General features: G+C 48.3%; 1 protein-coding gene across 1 annotated transcript in view; it reads right to left on the reverse strand.

Annotated features, from left to right (window-relative positions):
* FAT2 (FAT atypical cadherin 2) overlaps positions 1 to 19,212 on the reverse strand; it is a 70,641-nt gene that overhangs the window by 4,179 nt on the left and 47,250 nt on the right. Inside the window, exons 14-22 of the mRNA XM_032477149.1 lie at positions 17,343 to 17,726; positions 15,061 to 15,275; positions 14,030 to 14,167; positions 13,291 to 13,434; positions 11,547 to 11,744; positions 9,081 to 9,891; positions 5,951 to 6,096; positions 3,199 to 3,640; positions 912 to 1,065 (exon numbers count right to left, since the gene is read on the reverse strand). Coding sequence (XP_032333040.1) covers positions 912 to 1,065; positions 3,199 to 3,640; positions 5,951 to 6,096; positions 9,081 to 9,891; positions 11,547 to 11,744; positions 13,291 to 13,434; positions 14,030 to 14,167; positions 15,061 to 15,275; positions 17,343 to 17,726 — 2,632 coding nt within the window. The remainder of the gene's footprint in view (positions 1 to 911; positions 1,066 to 3,198; positions 3,641 to 5,950; positions 6,097 to 9,080; positions 9,892 to 11,546; positions 11,745 to 13,290; positions 13,435 to 14,029; positions 14,168 to 15,060; positions 15,276 to 17,342; positions 17,727 to 19,212) is intronic.

Consider the following 19,212-nt stretch of genomic DNA (forward strand, 5'->3'; position numbering starts at 1 on the left):
CACCACTCTCAGTCAGGACGTGTCTTTCTAACACATCCCTACAGCAGGGCCAGGTGCACATGGCGGGCCGGAAATGCCAGTTGCTGAGAGAAAGGACTTGGATTGTAAACACACAGAGGAATCTTGGACAAGCCCTTTCCTTCTTTGGGCTTCAGTTTACCCATATGTAAAATGAGCGGAGTGGACTACATCACTGGATCCCTTAGGCACATACTGACAGCAAGGGGATCCCTTAGGATCTTGTTACAAGTAGAATCCCAAACCTCATTCCTTGGAGATTCTGATTTAGTTGGTTCAGGAATCTGTGTTTTTCACAAGTCTCCCTCATGATTTTTAAAGGTTTCCAAGTAATTTCCAAGTTAAATCAGAGAATTTCCAAAGCCTCTTTATGTCTAGGATTCTAGCGATGATTCTCCTTCCCTTGCAGCCCCCCGATCAGCACAATACAAGGCACAGGTAGCTTGTGGTGGGGTTTGAGACCCCCCACAGTGCCTGTACCAAGTGGAATCATCGTCCCCAGGCCGCTTTCTGGGAAGTCACGGTCTAGAGCAAGAGAATATGAATTAGCCATTTCCAGACTTCAGCAAAGATCAGAACCGCCTGAGGAGCTAGCTGGTAGGAAGTACAGATTCCTGGGCTCCCGCCAGGTGGGTCCAGTTCAATAGGTTCAGAATAGGGCTTGGGAAATCTGTCTTCTTCACAAGCATCTCCCCTCCCAGTGTGCTCTGATGCAGGTGAGGGGGGTCGGGGAGGAGCCTTAACACATGGCAAAGGCCAAGAAGCCAAGTTTCTGGAGCACTCAGCCCCTGGCTGCCCGCCAGCTTCTCTAGGAGTCAGAGTGCAGAGGTCATTCCCCAGTGGTGCTAAAACAGGGAGAGGAGCCAATGGTAGATGGCCTCTCCCGTGCTTACCTGTCTCCCATGTAGGGGTGAGGGCAGTTACAGGAGGCTCCTTCGGGGGAGGATATGCAAGTTCCACCTTCCAGGCAGGGCGTCGAAGTGCAGTTCTCCTTTCTCTGTTCGCAGTGCCTCCCAGAGAACTGTGGGGGACACGTGCAGACAGAGCCTAGGGGGAAGGGAAGGGAGGTGAGGGAGCCGCTGGTTTAGCAGTGCAGCCGCAGGCGGACAGGTCCTCCAGGATGCAGGGGCAACCGCGGCATCTTTGCTGATTCCAGTGTGCACATTTAGCTATCGGGTGCCTCCCTTTGCCACAGGCACCGTGTTGGGCACTGGTGTCCCGCTGCACAAGAAGAGTTGTCCCTGCCCTCCACCAGCTTACAGTGTACAGAGAGCGGGCATCTAAAGAATAATCACGGGTGTCCTCATCGTCATCCTAGACGACACTATTTAGTGTTGTCATTGTTCTAAGAATCTTCAGGTATTAGCTCATTTGATCCTCCTGACAGCTCTGAGATTGGTTACTGCTATTGTCCTCATCAGGCCCAGGTACGAGTTGATGGCAGGTCAGGAAATGAGGCCCAAGGGAATGTCTGACATTTGCTCAAGGTCACACAGCAAGCAAACGGCAAACTTGGGATTCAAACTCAGACAGTTATAAATAATATCAGTATATTAGTAATTATCATAAAAATTTGTTTTATTGATGGGAAATGTTGAGGGAGGGGACTAGACCAGGCACGCAGAGGGTTTCTTGGAGGAGGTGATATTTTAGTTGAGACCTGAAGGATGAGTAAAAATTAGCCAGGCAAAAAGATAGAGGGGCAAAGAGGAAGGCATTTCAGGCAGAGGAGAACGTGCACAAAGGCTGGGAGGAGAGAGTGTGGCATGTCACCAGGGTGGGCGAGCCTAAGGACCAAAGTGGCGAGTGGGAGCTGCAGGGCCGGGAGGTGGGAGGGGCCAAAGCATATGAGCCATATGCAGAAATTAGGAACTGGGGCTCCCTCTTAATAGCCAGGGGAAGCCACCTCGAGGTTCTAAGCAGGGAAGTGACCTGCTCAGATCTGCATTGTATACAGAAGGCTCTGATGCCCTGCCGGAAGATGCTGGCGGAGGGAGAGAAGCAGGAGAGCAGGGAAGTGCCTGGTGTAGAAGAAAAGATGAGAGGTGACGGGGGCTGGGGGCAGACAGATGGCAATGGGGATGCAGAAGCAATGGACTCCTTGGATATCTTGCAGGTAGAAATGACAGTATTATTAGTCAGGCAAAAATTAGAAAATGAGATAATGCCAAGTGTGGACACTCATGCACTTGGACGGTGGAAGGACAGACTGCTGCAGCCAGGTTGGAAAGCAGTTTCACTCTCTTTAGTCAGAATAACTGTTAGTATACCCTAGGTAGGTGAATTCCATCTGTGTGTGGTGGTGGTGGTGTGTACACGTGTGTGTGTGTGTGTGTGTGAAAGAAGTTCGCATATAGGTTCATGAGGTGACATGTGAGGATGTTCAGTGCAGCATTGTTGACGAGGGGGAAGGTCCATTTCTGGGAGAGCAGAGAGGGGGGAAAGGTCAGTACACTCACACCTTGGAGACCTGAGCTGCAGTGAAAAGCAGTGAGTAAGAATTACTTGTGGCAGCGTGGATGGAAAAGTATAAAATGTGATATACCACTCATGTAAGTCAGAAACTCAAGCATGTGGAAAATAGTAATATCATTTTGAAAGAACTCATGGAAAAAACTTTTGCTGATGGGTTTGGGGAAGGGAGAAGGATTAAAGGGGAATAAGAAAGAGAAAGTAGCATGGACCAGTGATGACACTAAGATGGGTGATGAACTCAGCCTTCAACATCAGAGGTCCCCACGTGTACCCTACCCTCATCCAAAAAAGTGGAATCAAAGGTAGTTCTTGCTGAGGGAGAAAGAAGACTCCTGGCCTCCCCTAGTGTAAACCTAGCAGATCCAACCTGTTACTCACAAGACAGTGAAGGAAAGAGGGACGTTTGGAATCGGGAGGCAGAAGTGCTCCACTGAGATCTGCACCCCAAGCATGCCTCTCACCTAACTGCTTTGTGACCTTGAGTGAGTTTCTTTACCACTCTGGGTATCCCTTACATAGCTCAGTGGTTTCCAGCAGCAAAATGGAGCTTTAATGGCTCTCTTCCCAACCCCCACTCTCCCTTGTGGGGCTGTGGTGGAGGACTGTGCTTTGTAAACTCTACAGTGAAATACGATTGCTAGTTCAACACGCGGAGCCCTGTGAAGAGCCTCCTGGGATAAGCCTTGGGGTGAGCCCCAGCCTCACCTGCCCCACGGCTCTGTGAGCACTTTCCACCATTGAGACATGGGTTCGGGCTGCACTCATCACTGTGGAAGCAGCACTGGCTGAGGGCCCACCTCTCCAGCAAGCCTGCCGCCTTCTTGCCGTGGGCCAGCAGCTCCAGCACCTCTCCGTTGATCACCACAGCATCCAGACAGCCTTCGAAGCCCTGGGAGACATTTGGGGAAGAATTCAAGAGGACAAGGCCGCCCAGAAAGAGGTCTCTTTCAGGCCTCAGACCCTGGCAGTTCTCTGGGAGCACAAGAGAGGCGTTGCCTGTGCGGTCAACCAACAGGCGAATGGAAGCGTCCATCTCCTCCACCAGAACGGAGTGCCACTCTTGGTCATTCACGTGAAACTGGGAGGAAAGTTTTCCATAGAAGCCACCTGGGCATCGGTATTCCAGCTGGAGCACTCCGTTGACCAGCTGCAAAGAAAACCCAGATGGCCGTCAGCGAAGCCAAGAAGTGCTTATAAAAAGCCCTGCTCAGAAGCTGCCAGTGCAAAGAATGTTAGTTGTATTTTCACAGGCTGGAGGAGTAGTCTTTGTTGATTCTCGAGGCTCTTTTAGACATTGTATTTGTAGAGCATAAAAACCCTCGAAGTGCTCTCCTGTCTATGGTCTCATGTGGCCCTCATGGCTCTCCATGGGAAGGTCTGAACAGGGATGACATCTCCATCTTGCAGATGAGGAAACAGACCCGGCGATGCCTTGTTGATCAAGACCCTGTCGTTTGGATTCTTCTTCACAGGCCTCTCCAGGGTTCTACACTCCTGAGCCTTCAGAGACACCAAAAACCTCTCTCTCACCCCTCACCCACCACGACACTGAAACTGCTGGTGTCAGGGTATTCGGTGCCCTCTGTGTTGCCAAATCCCATGATTGATATCACTTCCCGTCTTACTTGACCTCAGCGGCATATTATGCAGCAGATCACTCACTCCTTCCTTCCTGATACACGTCCTTCACCTGGCTTCCCAGATAAAATCCTCTCTTGATTTTCCTCCAACATCACTGGTTGCTCCTTTTCTTTCTCCTTTATTGGATCCTCCTTGTCCCCCAACCTCTCAGTGTTAGAGTATCGCAGGGATAAACCCTTGGTCTACTCTCTTTGCAGTCTACATTCACTCCTTGGTGATCTCCCCCAGGCTCATGGCTTTCAATACCAGATGTGTATGGAAGCATCCCAGATCTTAATCTCCAGTCCAGACCTTTCTCACTAACTGTTTATCCATTTCCACTTGGAGGTCTAATAAGCATCTCAAGCTCACATGTCCCAAACTGAACTCCCCCAGACCTGCTCTATCCAGATCCTTGCCCAGGTCTGTTGGCAGCTACTCCTTTCCTTCTGGTTGCTCAGATAAGAATTTTACTGCTTGCTTTCTTTCCCAGACCTCATTCAGTTCATCAGAAAGTCCTGTTGGCCTTATGTTCAAAATCTATCCAGAATCTGAATTCTACTTCCCAGGTCTACTGTCATTACCCTGATCTAACCTGCCATCATCTCTCACTCAAATGACTGTCTTTTGGCTGAGTCGCTCCACTTCTATCTTTGTTCCTCTAAAGTCTATTCTCAATACAATAGCCATGAGGACCCTTTTGACACCGTATTAATTCTCTGCTCAAATCCTTTCAATGCCCCTCACTTTGCTCAGAATAAAAGCCAAAGTCCTTAAACGGTCTATGAGACCTTTATGGTTATGTCCACGTCCTATTAAACCTCTGCCTCAACTCCTGCTAATACTGCCCCCTTGCTCACGTCACTTAAGCTGTATAGACGTCTGAGCTGTTCCTTAAACATGCCAAGCAATGTCCTGCCAATCACTATTCCCTCTACCTAGAATTCTGTTCCATCAGAGGCCTACATAGCTGACTCCCTCGCCCGCTTCAATTATTGTTCAGTTATCACCTCAGTGAAGCCCTCCCTGACCACCTTATTTAAAATTCCAACTCCCCACACTCCTGATCCCTCTTAACCTTTTTTTTTTTTAACCCAAAGCACTTCTCACATTTGGACAAACTATAATTTTCTGATTTATTATGTTTATGTTTATTGTCAGTCTCCCCCTGTAGGATGAAACCTCTAAGAGGGGTTTTTGTCTATTCACTGATGAGACCCAAGCACCTGGAACAGTGCCTGTTGCACAGTAGATGCTTGATAAATACTTATTGAATGCATTAAATTCTAACTAGCCACCAAAGTTTGCTTTCTCTGTGTCACAATGGCAGATGGCATGTGTGATAGAGATGTTAAAACCAGGCAGGCACTCTAAGACTTTCTGCAAGACATAACCAGAAGGACCGAAAGACCCTTAGAATGGAAATTCACATTTCCTCCATGTGCTTCCATGTAACTGAATGCTGGGTTTGTCATCTTGAGCACCCTCAGAGGTAGCTAGCCTTCCACCCATCTTGGGAAACACTGGTCCATTACTCAGCAAAAGTGATAAAAGCATCGGCCAGGTCTAGGTGGCCTCACTCATCTATCTTCTTTCTCTCATCCCACAGAGCAGCCTGACCTCTGTTGTTGTACTTGGACATGTATCTTCAGTTGGGGTGGCCTTAGCCATCATGGCTGGGAAGTCTCTTGTTCTGACCTAATAGTCATACCCAGCATCCCTGAAATCCATGCAGGGATTTCTTTGCAGAAGTTAGCCTTCTTGGCCATGCCCATGCTGCCCCACCTCCCCTGCATGAAATGCCCACATGAAATCTCTCAGGCTGGCAGTGCCTTACCTTCAGGGAGATACCCACTGTCCTATTGCTGAACAGGAGAATGGCCTGTGGCTGGAGTGTTTTCAGGCGGAAACGCAGGTGCCAGTTCTGAGCCTCTGGGAGACTGTACCGTCCAAAGCTCTGACCGCTGAACCTTGCGGCAGTACCTGTGAAAGCCACAGAGGTGTCGCTGCCACACGAAGTGGTCCCCACGGAGCCCTCGAACTGACTTTGTTTCATTCAACCCTTGGGAGGCGAGCAAGGCCATTGCTCACTTTTTATAGATGAAGGAATGAGGCTGCAGGGTTACTTATCCAGGGTCACACAGCTAGACAGAAGCCATCACCCTGCACACCATCCTTTGGTCTCAGGGACCTTTGTCCTGGGTCGCAACTTGGGTCAGAAACTATGAGCTCAAACCATTAAGAAAACAGGAATCAAGCTAGAAATATCATTAATCAAATACGTGGAAATCAAAATTTCTATACTCCATAGTTTCCCAGTTGTTTCTGACATCACTTGGGGAAGAAGGAGGTCAAAGAGGATTTTATATATATGTGTGATTTCAGAACCACCGTAGGATTTTTTTGCCTCAAGAAAGCTCCTTCATCATTAGGAGTATAATCATTTGGGTAATACTTCCCAAATGAAATGCTGCTAAAAGTCGAGAGACTTCTGTGATAAAGGAAAAGGGTAGTGGTAGATTATGTGGCCAAAACTTGTCAGGTCCTGTGTGCTCCATTCCCCGTGGCAATTGCTAATGCACAGTTGCATGGTGAGGAGTCTGAGACTTCACCCCAACCTGAGTTTTTCAAGCTTATTTGACTATGGGATCCTCTAATGTGGACCACCTACTCTTAGCCCCTAGAAATAGCATTCTGTGGAAACCCCTTTGGGAAATGCTGTGTTTTATTAATTAATGCCTTCTCCATATTAAAAAAAAAAATCCACTCTTCCCGGAAGTGAGTTCAGCTATTAAATCCCTAAAACCACAGTGTGAATAAACTTATCAGTGGTCACGGGAAGGGGACCAGCCCGAGATTCCTAGGGAAGAGGAATTGTTGAAGAGAGAGAACACAGGCCAAAAGGAGGAGAAAGACGAACCACAAAGTGAGGCTCAGGGAATTACAAGGTCCTCAGATGCTGTCACACCGTACAGCTAAAACACTCTGATGCTGGCAATTCCATCCCGGCCAGTAGTTATTGGGTAGAACATTGAAGATGATCTAGATTAAGAATTCTCTAACCAGGCTGAATATCCTATCACCAAAGAGTCTTTTAAAATACAGAGTGCTACCCTCAGAGAGTAAGATTCTATAGTTCTGGTGGCACATTCACCAGAATCTGTATTTTAAAAATCTCCCCATGATGGGTGTAGTGACTGGAAGAGAGCCCAAGGTAGGTTTCTAAGATGCTGATCATGTTCTGATCCTTGATCTAGGTGATTACCTTGAGCTAGGCTGGTTACACAAGTGCATTTGGTTTGTGAAAACTTGTTGAGCTGTACACTTAGGATACATGGATCTTTCTGTATGTCATATTTCACGAAAATGTTCAAACAGATAGACAAAAACCAAACTTCTTTCCAAGTGATTCTGGTGATAGGTAAGCCAGCTTATCTAGTATTTCTCAAAGTGCAGCCCCTGGCCCACCTGCTTCAGAATTGCCTGAGGTTCCGGCTAAAAAATGCCAATTCCAGACCTGACCCAAAACCTTCTAAATGAAAAACTCTGGAGGTGTTTCACCCAGGAGCAGGTCACTTTACAAACACACACTCCCTAGGTGCTTTTGCACAGTCTTGACTCTTAGGACCTTTGCAGTCCAAGGCCAGGGGGTCAAGAGAGAACCTTCAGCCATCACAGCTTTTCCTGTGGCCGACTCCAGGGTATGAGACACAAGAAGAAAAGCCCCTCGCCGCCTGCCACACTCCCAGAGTGGCTCACCCCGCCTAAATCCAGCAGGCCCTGGAGAAAGCTTACAAATCTTCCTAGAAAGAATTTCCCTACTGCAAACTGAGCGGACCCATAGGCCAGGCCAGGCAGGGGGCGATGGTGAGCTGCAGGTGATGTCATTCTCCTTTTGCAAATGAACCTGAGCCGGTCCCATGCATTGGTCCTAATGCCAGGGGCGCCGGGGTGAGTCCTATCAGAACACTGAGTTCCTGAAGAGTTTGGGGAAGAACTCAGGCTTTAGAGTGGGACACACAGGTATCTGGTATCTGAACAGCCAGCCTTTCATTGGAGGCCGTACAGTTTCAGGCAATCAATACAATCCCCATATCACAGTTTCCACTGTAGATGGAGCCAGTGACCCTGCTTCCTAAGGTTGTGATGACAACGAGCTTAGATAACATACACACAGAGCCTGGCACATAGCAGAGTCCTTATAACAGCAATGCTACTGTATGAATGACAGCCACCGTTGATGGAGTGCTTAGTACGAGACGGGTTAAAATGCTTCATATCCATTAAGTAATTTACTCCCCAAACCAACTCAAGGAGGCAGATGATATTATCTTCATTATTTCAAGGATGAGAAACTAAAGCTCAGAGGTTTTAGTAATCCACCCAGCGTTGCACAGCTAGTAAATGACAGAGCTGGAATTTAAACCTGAGCTGTCTAATCTAAACACTGAGGTTAAAACCATCAGGCTATAGCATTAGTAGCAGCGTAACTTAGGTTAACTGACCGCCTTCTCTATGTCAGGCACTTTTCTAAGGGAGCACTTGATACTTAATACTCCTTCAATCCATAAGACAGTGCAAAGGTGCAGAGAGGTTAAATAATTTTCTCAGCTCGCATGGCTAGCAAGTGGCAGAGCTGTGATTTGAACTCAGCACCCCAATGCCAGAATCTGTGCTTTCATGCATGATGCTGAACTGCCTCTTATGTCCTTACCATTATTTTCAGAATTACAAAAAGTGACAAGTACTAGGGTCCATGACTATGTGACCACGACTAGGGTCCAAAAGGGTCTATTCCATGACTAGATATTGTGAGTCCACGTCTGTCTCACAGTGGTTTGTGGCCTTTAGCCCTGTTAAAACTACCCCACAGAGCACTCCTTCCCCCCTCCCCGGGATCTCCATCCCTAGAGTCCGGCTGGCTGGCCCAGCAGCGCGGGGTGCCCTGGGGGAGGCCCATTCCTCACCATTACAGGAGCAGTTCCTCTCCAGGCGGTGCCGCGGGGTCAGGATGCTAAGCCTGGCTGTGCTGTATGTGGGCCCAACCCTGGGCTCCAGGTGCGCTGTCTCTTGGCAGATTTGCCCCTGGCAGCTTGGCCCCTGGCAGAGCATCACGGGCATGGCTGACCTCATCTGAATTCCCACTGAGTGCTCCATCTCCTTGGCTGAGCGAGTGATGATGGATGCCAGCTCCTGGAGCTTGTAGAAGGTTCCGGAATGCCCCTCAAAGACCAGAAGCATGTCCACCCCGGCTGTGGCCTCTGCGGGCTGCAGGCTGGCCAGGTGGATGTTGGCTCGTTTGATGTCCAGCTGGTTGCTGAGGAACCTCTGCAGGTTCCTCCAGTGGTCACTCACCAGCTCCTCTGGGGTTAGCTGGTGGAAGCCCAGCCACATGGTCTGTTGCAGAGCCTCCTGCCCCACATGCCAGACATGGACGTGGACCCCGGCAGTGGTGGAGAATGTCCCGTCACTGACTGTGACGTTGAACGCGTAGCGACCACGAGGCAGCCCCTGGGTGGCGATGATCTTGCCATCGGACGCGCCCACTGAGAAGCGCCTGCCCAGTCTCTCCTCTCCTGCCAGGCTGTAGGTCAGTGTGTCCTGTGGGTCTCGATCTGTGGCATGGATTTTGCCCACCATGCCGCCCTGGAACTCCTCCTCCCCGATGGTGATGAAAATCTCCAGTGGGAGGGCGGAGGGTGGGTAGTGGCTCTGCTCCCTGACGTGGACCCTGACCAACGTCGAAGATGAGAGGGGAGGGGTGCCGCTGTCTGACACCTGTGGGCAAAGCAGGCATCGCGTTACCACAGGACTGCAGCTGTCTGGGGCTCCTCAGGGAGCCGTGTCCCTCTGCTAGGGAGCAGGCTCAGCGTGCTGTCACATTTGAAAAGGAAAATGAACTCCGGAAGCACTGAGGCCTTTGTGGAGGGAGTTACATCCCATACCACATGGTGAAACTTAACTCCATCTTCCCTTCTGACACCTCTCTGAGCCCCTCCTGAACCTCTCCAGCCACAAGTGGCCTCCTTCCTCTTGAAATGCTCTCATTCTGTCTTTGTCCTTAGAAGAGTCATCAAATGTCTCCTAGCAATACCAGGATGTATCCTTCATGGCCCCTGTCAGCCTAAGGAGGTTCTCTTACTCCCCTTTACCTCTGTGACTGGGGTCGGGGTCAGGGTGGGCATGTCTTCTTCAGCTCAGCCAACAAATATTTATTGAGTGCCTTGTATGGGCCAGGCCCTCTACTACGATCAGAAAAAAAGAGACAGTGAGTAAGTTGTCAAATAAACAAGAGATCAGACTCAGATAAATGGAGCGTGTGACTGAGATCTGAATGGGGAGAGACCTGGCTTCCATCAGATGGGAAGGAAGGTGTCTCTGAGAAGTTGACACTTGAGCTGAGTCCTGAGGGAGGAGAAGAAGTGACAGAAAGGGAATTTCGAGTGTCATGTCAGGCTCTCGGTTGGGCAAGCCTTCACTAAGCAGGGTCATTTTACCACTTGTATGTCCTCCAAGCAGCACTGTAGCCTAAACAATAAGATGTTTGCCTGAGTTGTTTCTCAGGACTTGGAGTCAGCTGTGTCTAGTTAGATCTGAGCTGGTTAAGACTGGGTCAGACCACGACCCTTTAACTGGGCATGCTCAAGTGTCTGCTTGGTGACCTTGACGTCAGAGGGCGGAAAACTCCACCCTCAGGTAGTGCTAAGTGCCTCCGTTTCTGAACGTGCAGAGGCCTGCAGCCTAGTTACACCTGCGCAGAGCGATGGTTACCGCACCTTTTTCCAGTCCCCGCTCCCTGTGGTCCCCACGCTTCAGACCCCCTGCTTCTTTCTTCTTTGTCCCATAAATACCCTGGGCCCGTCACCCTTGGGGAGGTGGATCTGAGACTTGTTCTTCTATCTCCTGGCTTGGCTGCCTTGCTAGTAAACCCTCTCTTGCTGCAAACTTTGGTCGGTTTGCTGTGCAGTTGGACAAAGTGAACCCACTTTGATAACAACACCGATTCTCAGAGGCAGGCCTTTGACTAGACCTGAGATTCAGAGAGCTGTTCTGGCCAAACACCAGGAGTTAGAGGCCAGGGTGAGGGGATTCCCTTCTATCTGGGAGCAGGGCAGGAATTAAGAGCTTGGGCTCCGGAGTCAGAGAGCTTGGGTTTGAAGCAACCCAGCTCTACCAGTTAGTAGTAGTAATATTTTACTCCAGTCACTTAACCTCTGTGTGCCTCAATGACCACATCTGGAAACTGGGGGTAATGACCATACCCACCCTAAAGCATGTTGTGGGTATTTAGCGCAGAGATGCACGTGAGGCACTCAGCTCAGCGCCTGGCACATAGTAAGAACTCTGTACATTGTTTTTTCTAATATGAAAAGCACTGATAGTGCTTTTGTCTGTCCCCATAGTCACCACCAGTGACCCAACACTGCTCTCACCTCGATCTGAAGCTGATACCATTCCTGGACTCTCTTGCTGAGGCCCCTTGTGGTCACCAGCCATCCATCTGGGGTCACTCGGAAGGCAGAGCCATGGTTTCCCTTGGTGATTCGAAATGAGTAGGGGGGGCCATTCTCTGGGGAGTCCGGGTCACTCAGGATCAGCTGCAGGACTTTGCTGCCAATGGGGGAGTTTTCCTGAGATCAAGAGTGACAGGAAATCAAAGAGCAAAGTGAGTCCTAGTCCTTCCATATCTTTCTGCATCCCCTTCTCTGGGATGAGTCCTGGCACCCTGACTGCTCCCAGGCCACGCCTGCACCGGGAGCTCTCATTCATTCATTCTCCCTGTCTATGAATTGGTTGTTGACTTACTTTGGCCCAGAGCTTCCTGAGGGCAGTGCCGGGTTTTAGAAGAAAGCCCATTGGGGCTGGAAGGGTCTTTAGAGTCCCTTTATCCTACAGAGAGGTGACTTGCCCAAGTCACATAGCTGATGACTCATATTGATAAATTGGTGCCTGGGATCCATAGGAATTTTGTGATTCACAGGGCCAGTTGAACACCTATAAATGGTTTCCTGCTTAGAGGACCAGTGGAACCCACATAGACTGAGAAAATTCAAAGATGGTTAGAAATTCAACTGAGATCCCCTGGGTGTCATTCCAGTCTTTGTTCTATAAAACAAGAATTCAGTGTGCTATAACACGATGGTTGTTTACTGTCTTTTTAGCATCAAAACCTACAAACAGAAACAAAATGAGCCAGAAACTGGTAGTTGTCTATCCAATAGACATTTTTCCCTTCCCTTTTTACAAAACCCTACTTCTGTTCAGATGTGGGGTGGCAACATCCTCAGAAAAGATATGCCCCTCCTAAGAGGAGATGGACTATGAGTGGTTTAAGTCAGTTATAATATTCTGATCCCCTGTGCCAGTTTTTAAATTTAAGGGTGATCATGTAATCCATTTCTGACCATCAGAGGAGTCTACCAGGTGGGAGTTCTGAAAAGTCTTCTTCTCTGATAAAAACAGATTCTGCAAAAGAAGTCCCCTTCTGTTTGCCTTTGAAGATGGTTAGGCAAGGATGTGATGCGAGAGCTGCAGCAGCCATTATGGAACCTTGAGGGAGAAGGTGAGGGAATTTCGAAGAAGGTAACCCAAAGTTGTGATATTATTTTCCTGCTGAAATAACTAATTCTGGAATACAATGTCACACTATCAGATCTTTTGTTATGTGAAATAATAAGTCCTTATGATTTAGTAAACTTTTAGTCAGGTGATCCTTTATTTGCAGCCAAAGCATCCTAATTCATGATATATAAAACAGGTAAAGTGGGATGACCCTGGCTGATGCATCATGGGACCCAGAACTCTGTCCTCCTACCCACTGCCTCTCACCCCTTAGGGTCATAATTCCCCATAGAATCCCAAAGTCTCTGAATCCCATTTGCAAACCATTAGTATGGTGGAAATTACTTGGAATCTGGAAAATCTTCTGGGTTCAAGTTCCATGTGGCTGTGTGAGTCCTGAGATAATGGATGTGTAATTGCCTAGCACAGTGCCTGATAATTCTTAATTGTGTAATTCATAATCCCCTTCAGGAGGCTATGTTGCCATTAGGGTTATCAATGCAAGGTCACAGTCCTTGGGTGGATTTGAGTGGACTGGTACCAGTGGTAAGCACCGTTTACTAGGAAAAATGAAAGGAAGATAGGTTCAGGATGCCTTTGGAAGCTTGCGTGTACCTGGACAGAGGTGCTGTAGTTGAGCTGGAAGAATCTTGGTGGGTTGTCATTGACATCAACCACTTGGATAGCGACGTCTGTGTCCTCGTGCAATGGGGGCCGCCCGCTGTCTGTGGCTCGGAGCCTCAGGGAATAGCTAGATGTCTACAGCAAGATGCCCGGTGGAGAGTTAGCAACAAGACCCCTCAGTTCTGCCCCTTGATTCATGACTAATATTTTCAGAGAAATAAGATGGAGACACTCCCCTATGCCCGTCCCCATTGCCCTCCCATAGCATCTTAGGGCCCAGGTTCCAAGTCAGACAGAAATAGATTTGATGTCCAGTTTAACCATTTACAAGCTGTGAGACCTTGGGAAAAATGACTAAACTTTTGTGAGGTTGATAGCAGGCCCATCTCCTAGGATTATTTTAACGAGCAAATGGCATAATGTATGTAAAGCACATAAGCAAAGTTCCTGGCACATAATGATAACTTGTTATAATCATGTAATGATGCCTGGTTAATAGTGAGAAGCTGGCCTGAGCTCTTCCAGGGAAGGTTAAAGGTCACTCAGTCCCTCTCCTGACTCTGGCCTCACAGGCCACAGAGGTCCCCCAGAGAAAGGAAGTGGGAGACACTGAAGGCAGGTATGAAAAAGTGTTAGGATGGGGTGTTGACCACAGTTCATCTTCTGAACCTGCTGCGGGGCTGTATTCTGCTCTGATGAGCTAGGAATGAGCCCGTCCCACATGACTCACCTGTTCCCAATCCAGGGCCTTGGCCACTTGTAGCTCCCCTTTCTTGGGGTGGATAGCGAAGTGCCCGAGCTGGTTCCCTCCTACCAGGCTGTAGGTGATGGCGCTGTTTAGGGGACCATCTTCATCAGTCGCTGACACCTGCAGTGGAGAGGGGGGATGGCTGTAAATGGAGGGGCAAAAGGGACCAGAAAGGAATCTTGGCCCCTAGGAGGCACAGATATGTCCCTGCCCCCTAGACTGCCCTTGGGCTGGCAGTCCCTGGACCACAGTCATCCTTGCCAAAGGAATCTCTTCCTTTACATCCTAGTGTGGATGTCAGCAGGTTGTGGTTTATTGATTGATCCATTCATTCACTCATAACTTACAGGGTGCTAGGGTCCTGTGCTATAAGTTGAGGAATGTACCAAAATGGATATGCCCTCAGGGAGCTTAATGTCTTATTTTATGGGCAAACCTAATCTGGGGTGAAGTATGATCAGTTTCATGGTGATAGATTTCACTCGGGGAGATTAGAAAAGGAGTCATGAAACCTTGAAGGATAAGGAGCTTCTGGGAGCAGAGTCAGCATTCCAGGCAGAAGTACGAGAGTGCAGAGGATGGGGAAAGGCACATCTTGCTGTGTGTTTGGAGCATGGGGTGCATGTCAGAGAGTGGAAGGAGATGAGAACCTTGAATATGGGCATGCAGAGTTTGTTTCACTCCATGAAGTGTGGAGCAATTACAAGTTTAAATGCAAAGAGGTGTTATTTGGTGTCCCCTTCCTCCCTTCCCTCCACACTGACACTCTGTGTCCCTCTGGCAGTCCTCTGGGGCTTCTCTCATGCCCCATTCTGATCTAGATCTTATAAAACATGGCCCTGAGACCTTTTGTCATGAGAGAGTTTTGTTGAGTGACTACATGTCAGAGTCAAGTCTGTGGTGTATTAACTGATAAAATAATCCAATAATCCATGCTTGTAGATGACTGGGGGAAGGGAGATAAGAACCCACAGAGTCCATGCCCCCTAGAGTGCAAAACTGCAGATCCTTACCGTGAGCACTACATCACCCACGATGGCATTCTCCAAGACCCTCGTGCTGTACAGATCCTGGGGGAATCTGGGCCGGTGTTCGTTGATGTCAGTGATGTTGACCACGATTGTGGTCATGTCGCTGAGGGAGGAAGAGCCCTTCCGGCTGCACTCAATGGACAGGAAGTACTTGGGGCTTGTCTCGAAGTCCAGGCTCCTGTTGACGTAGAGTATTCCTGAAGAAACAAGAGGTGATGGGAGCACTGAGGCAGTTGAGACCACAGAGGCAGATTGCTGAGGGGTCTTGAGCCAAACCCCAGGAGAAGCAGCTCATCCAGCTTGGGAGAGACAGATTTCCTCCATCACCTCCTCCATCATCTCCCTCTCTATTTTCCTTTCCCCATCACGTCCCCCTTCCCCTCCATCTCCTCTCATTTTCCCTATTACCATTCTCAACAGCAGTGTTTCCCTCATTTATTTCTGTACTATTTCATTGAAATCTCATTTAAACTTACAATATTAACTCTTATCTCAGGTAGATCTGTAATAACCCTGTAGAGCAGGAGCAAGTGTGATTTCCATTTTCTAGGTGAGTCAACTGATGCTCCCAACAGATGAGTTCAAGCTCACTCAGCTAGTGAATGACAGAACTTAGATGACAGAGTTTTATAGTACCCAAAGTTGGTCAACAGATTGTTAGGGCAGAGATTTATTGTTCTGAAAACTGGAACATAAAAGAATTCCTCCCGATGTTCCTGGATAACTGAATAGTTAATAGCAGAAAATTCTTTATAAAATAACTCATTAATAAACGAGTGAGGAAGGATAGGGTTAGAAAATCACCATTTTGTAGCCCCCCATGAAATAATATATCTAGGAAATAATCATCAAAGGCTGTTAAAACCATCAGAAGAAGAGCTGATGGAGAATTCTATAGTGAATGGATCAGACTGACAACCTCCAAGCCCACTGTCAGTCTTAACCTCAGAATAAAGAACTCGTAAACCATTATATGCCTCCCGACCTGGTGCAAAGGAGAGCCCAGCATCATGTATGAAGCACTGTTGGCAAAAAATTGAGTTTGAACCTAATCAAGGCCTTTGATCCAAATGTCATTTATAAGAAATCTAGGGGCTAGAGGGATATGTTATGTGACATCATAAAGATACAACTAGCCAATCCAAAATATTCAAAAATCCTGCCACACACATCTCCCAAATTTTTCATTAAATAAATGGCAGAAGGAAATAAAGAGGGAGAGGAAAATGCTAGAGCTTGAAAGAGACTTAAATTACTGCCCATCAACCAAATGTAATATGTGGACATTTGGGGGATGTTGACAAGCAAACTAACTTTAAAAAGACATTTATGAGATAATCTGAAAAATTGTTTGGCTGGGTATTGGACTATATTAAGGAATTATTATTACCTTTTAGGTGTGATAATGGTATTATGGTTGTATTTATAGAAGGAGTCCTTATCATTTAGAGATGCACACCAAAGTATTTACCAACCAAATGATATCATCTTTGAGATTTGCTTTAAAGTAATGCAGCAAATGGTGGATGGAGGGGCAGGGGGTTAAAGATGAAACCAGAGTAGATGAATGTTGATAATTATTGAAGCTGGGTGATGAGAACATGGGGTCCATTATACTGTTCCCTCTATTTTTTACATGTTTAAAGTCTCCATAATAAAAATTAAAAACTACTGCTCAACAGTAAAGCGGCTGCTTTAGGAAGTAGAGAGGTGCTGTGGGGAGGGAACGCATGGGGTTTGGTAGGCTGGGCAGCCTCTGAAGCCCTTCCATGGGATTCTGTGGGTCTGACTTAGATTCTTCTGCAGTTCTCTCTTCATGAGAATAAGGAAAAATTCAGGGGTGCCAGGATGTTTGGGGGAAGCAGACAGCCTTGCCCTGAACTGCTTACACCCCAGATTCCAACAAGTGCTTTGTGTCTTGGCTGCCAGTGATGGATGGTGGCCTCAGCTTCCTGGCGCTGGGTCTGAGCCTGGACCATGAAACTGAAAACTGGGAGAGAGAATCCTCAACGCAGAGTCCTGTGTGGGGATGTAGTGAAATAAGTGATGTTCCCATATAAGCCGGCCCCAGGGGGCAAGAAGGGACTTGGTACCTGGAGAGATGCAGAGTGAAGAAAGGGCCAAAAGATGCCAAGGAGGGGCTGTGGTATGCGAAAAATCCATCGTCGTTCCTCAAGACTGTGTGTGTGTGTGTGTGTGTGTGTGTGTGTGTGTGTGTGTGTGTGTGTGTGTGTAGGGTTGGGGCTGCCTCGGTGCTGTCTCACCTGTGTGGGCATCCAGGTGGAACTTCCCCTGCTCATTCCCGCTGACCATGCGGTAGCCGGTCTTCTCAGCACCTGGGCGAATGAGGGTGGCCAGCCGCAGCACCTCTGTGCCACGCGGGGCATCCTCAGGTACCTGCACACTGTGCTCAGTGCTCAGAAACACGGGCAGGTAGTCATCCAGGCCCACCACGGAGATGGTGACGGTGCCCAGCGTGGACAGTGGTATCGGGGTGCCTAGGTCAGAGGCACGGACGGTGAGCTCCAGGGCCGCCTGTGGCCTGACCTGCAATGGCTTCTCCAGCCGGATCACGCCTGTGGTGGCCTCGATGGAAAAGTGGCCTTCGGCAGAGTCCGTGAGAGAGTAGACCACCTGGGCGTTGGCGCCTGTGGGGGAGATGGAGAGCATGATTCATACAGAAAGACCCTCCTCTGGCCCTGCCTGCAGCAAAGTTTCAGCTACAGGAGGGCTTGGCCCGGGCGGCATTCCCATAAAGGCTCACATGTTCAGGCTGGAAGGAGTGAGAACCTCTCGTGTGGGGGAATCTGGACTGGGGTGGAGTTCAAGGCCTCATTGAAAGGATTCTGTGAAGGGGAGGGTTGTTCTGCAGACCCTTAGCAATATCTGAAGCTCCTTCTGTGGACATTAGGGTCCAATGTCAGCTTCTAAAGTGAAAGTTGTGCAAGATCAAAACCATCCATAGCAAGTTCTTTGGTTGTGATAGAACAGTATCTTGATTGTAGTGGTGGTTACATGAGTCTGTACATGGAATGATATTGAATCGAAGTGCACATGCACACACATTCAAAGGAATGCATATTGAACTGTGAAATCTGAATAAGACTGGAGTCCTGTTACCAGTCATGTCCTGGAACCAGTTTCCTAGCCTTGATATTGTACTACAGATGCCGCCATTGGGGGAAGCTGGGTGAACGGTGCATGGGCCTCTCAGTACTAGTTTTGCAACTTAACTACGAGTTTATAATTATGTCAAAATAAAAGGTAAAAAAAAAAAAAACACAAAAACACGCACGTATCCATGGAAAGTTCTTAGTAAATCAAAGCACTGTGTTTTTCCAGCTTTGTTTCAGATGCTATTATGTCCTTTGGTTGTGGACCAGTTGAAGCAGTTGGCTCGTGTAGGGACCATCATGTCTAAAGAACACCAACATTTAATGCTCAGCTGTGAAATCCTCACCCAGTGGGAGGAGCACAGGCCCTGAGCCCGTGGGCCTCAAGTCTCACACACACGTGGGGACATACCCCCCACATTTGTTGAATTTACATGAATTAAATGTGCATACCATGCAGTTCTCCCATATAGGCATTTTTCTGAAAAGACCATAGTTTTTCTGAAGAGAGAAAACTGCGAGTGAGGCCACATTTGAAATATTGAGGTGGAATATTTGATTTAGAATAATAATAACAGTTTTGAAGGTTTACTGGTTCATTGGTGCAAGGCCAAAGGATGTGTCCTACAAGGAGGTGGGATTGGAAACACAAGATTGAAGAAACTATGGCTCCTTCACCCAGAAAGGGAACCTTGAGGCAGGAGTAGGTAGTCACTCTCTCCCAGGCTTGGAAGGGCTGTCATGGGCAAGGGTCTGGGGGATTTGTGTGGCTACAGAGGGCAGCACCGGGACTGACAGGTGTCAGCTCCAAAAGATGGGACTTGATAATTATCTGGTTCCATAGAAGGAAGGGGCTGCCTGGGAAGGAGGGAGCTTCCTGTCCCTGGAGGTGTGTAAGCACCGGCCAATGGAGCATTTGCAAGGCCTTTAGCCATTAGATGCCTTTTTGCACTATTTGCCCTCCCTGGAACCCCTGCATCCCCCCAAAATCTTTTACCTCCATCAATGCCAAACTAAAACT

The sequence above is a fragment of the Camelus ferus genome, chromosome 3, assembly GCF_009834535.1.
Source record: "Camelus ferus isolate YT-003-E chromosome 3, BCGSAC_Cfer_1.0, whole genome shotgun sequence".
Taxonomy (NCBI): Eukaryota; Metazoa; Chordata; class Mammalia; order Artiodactyla; family Camelidae; genus Camelus; species Camelus ferus.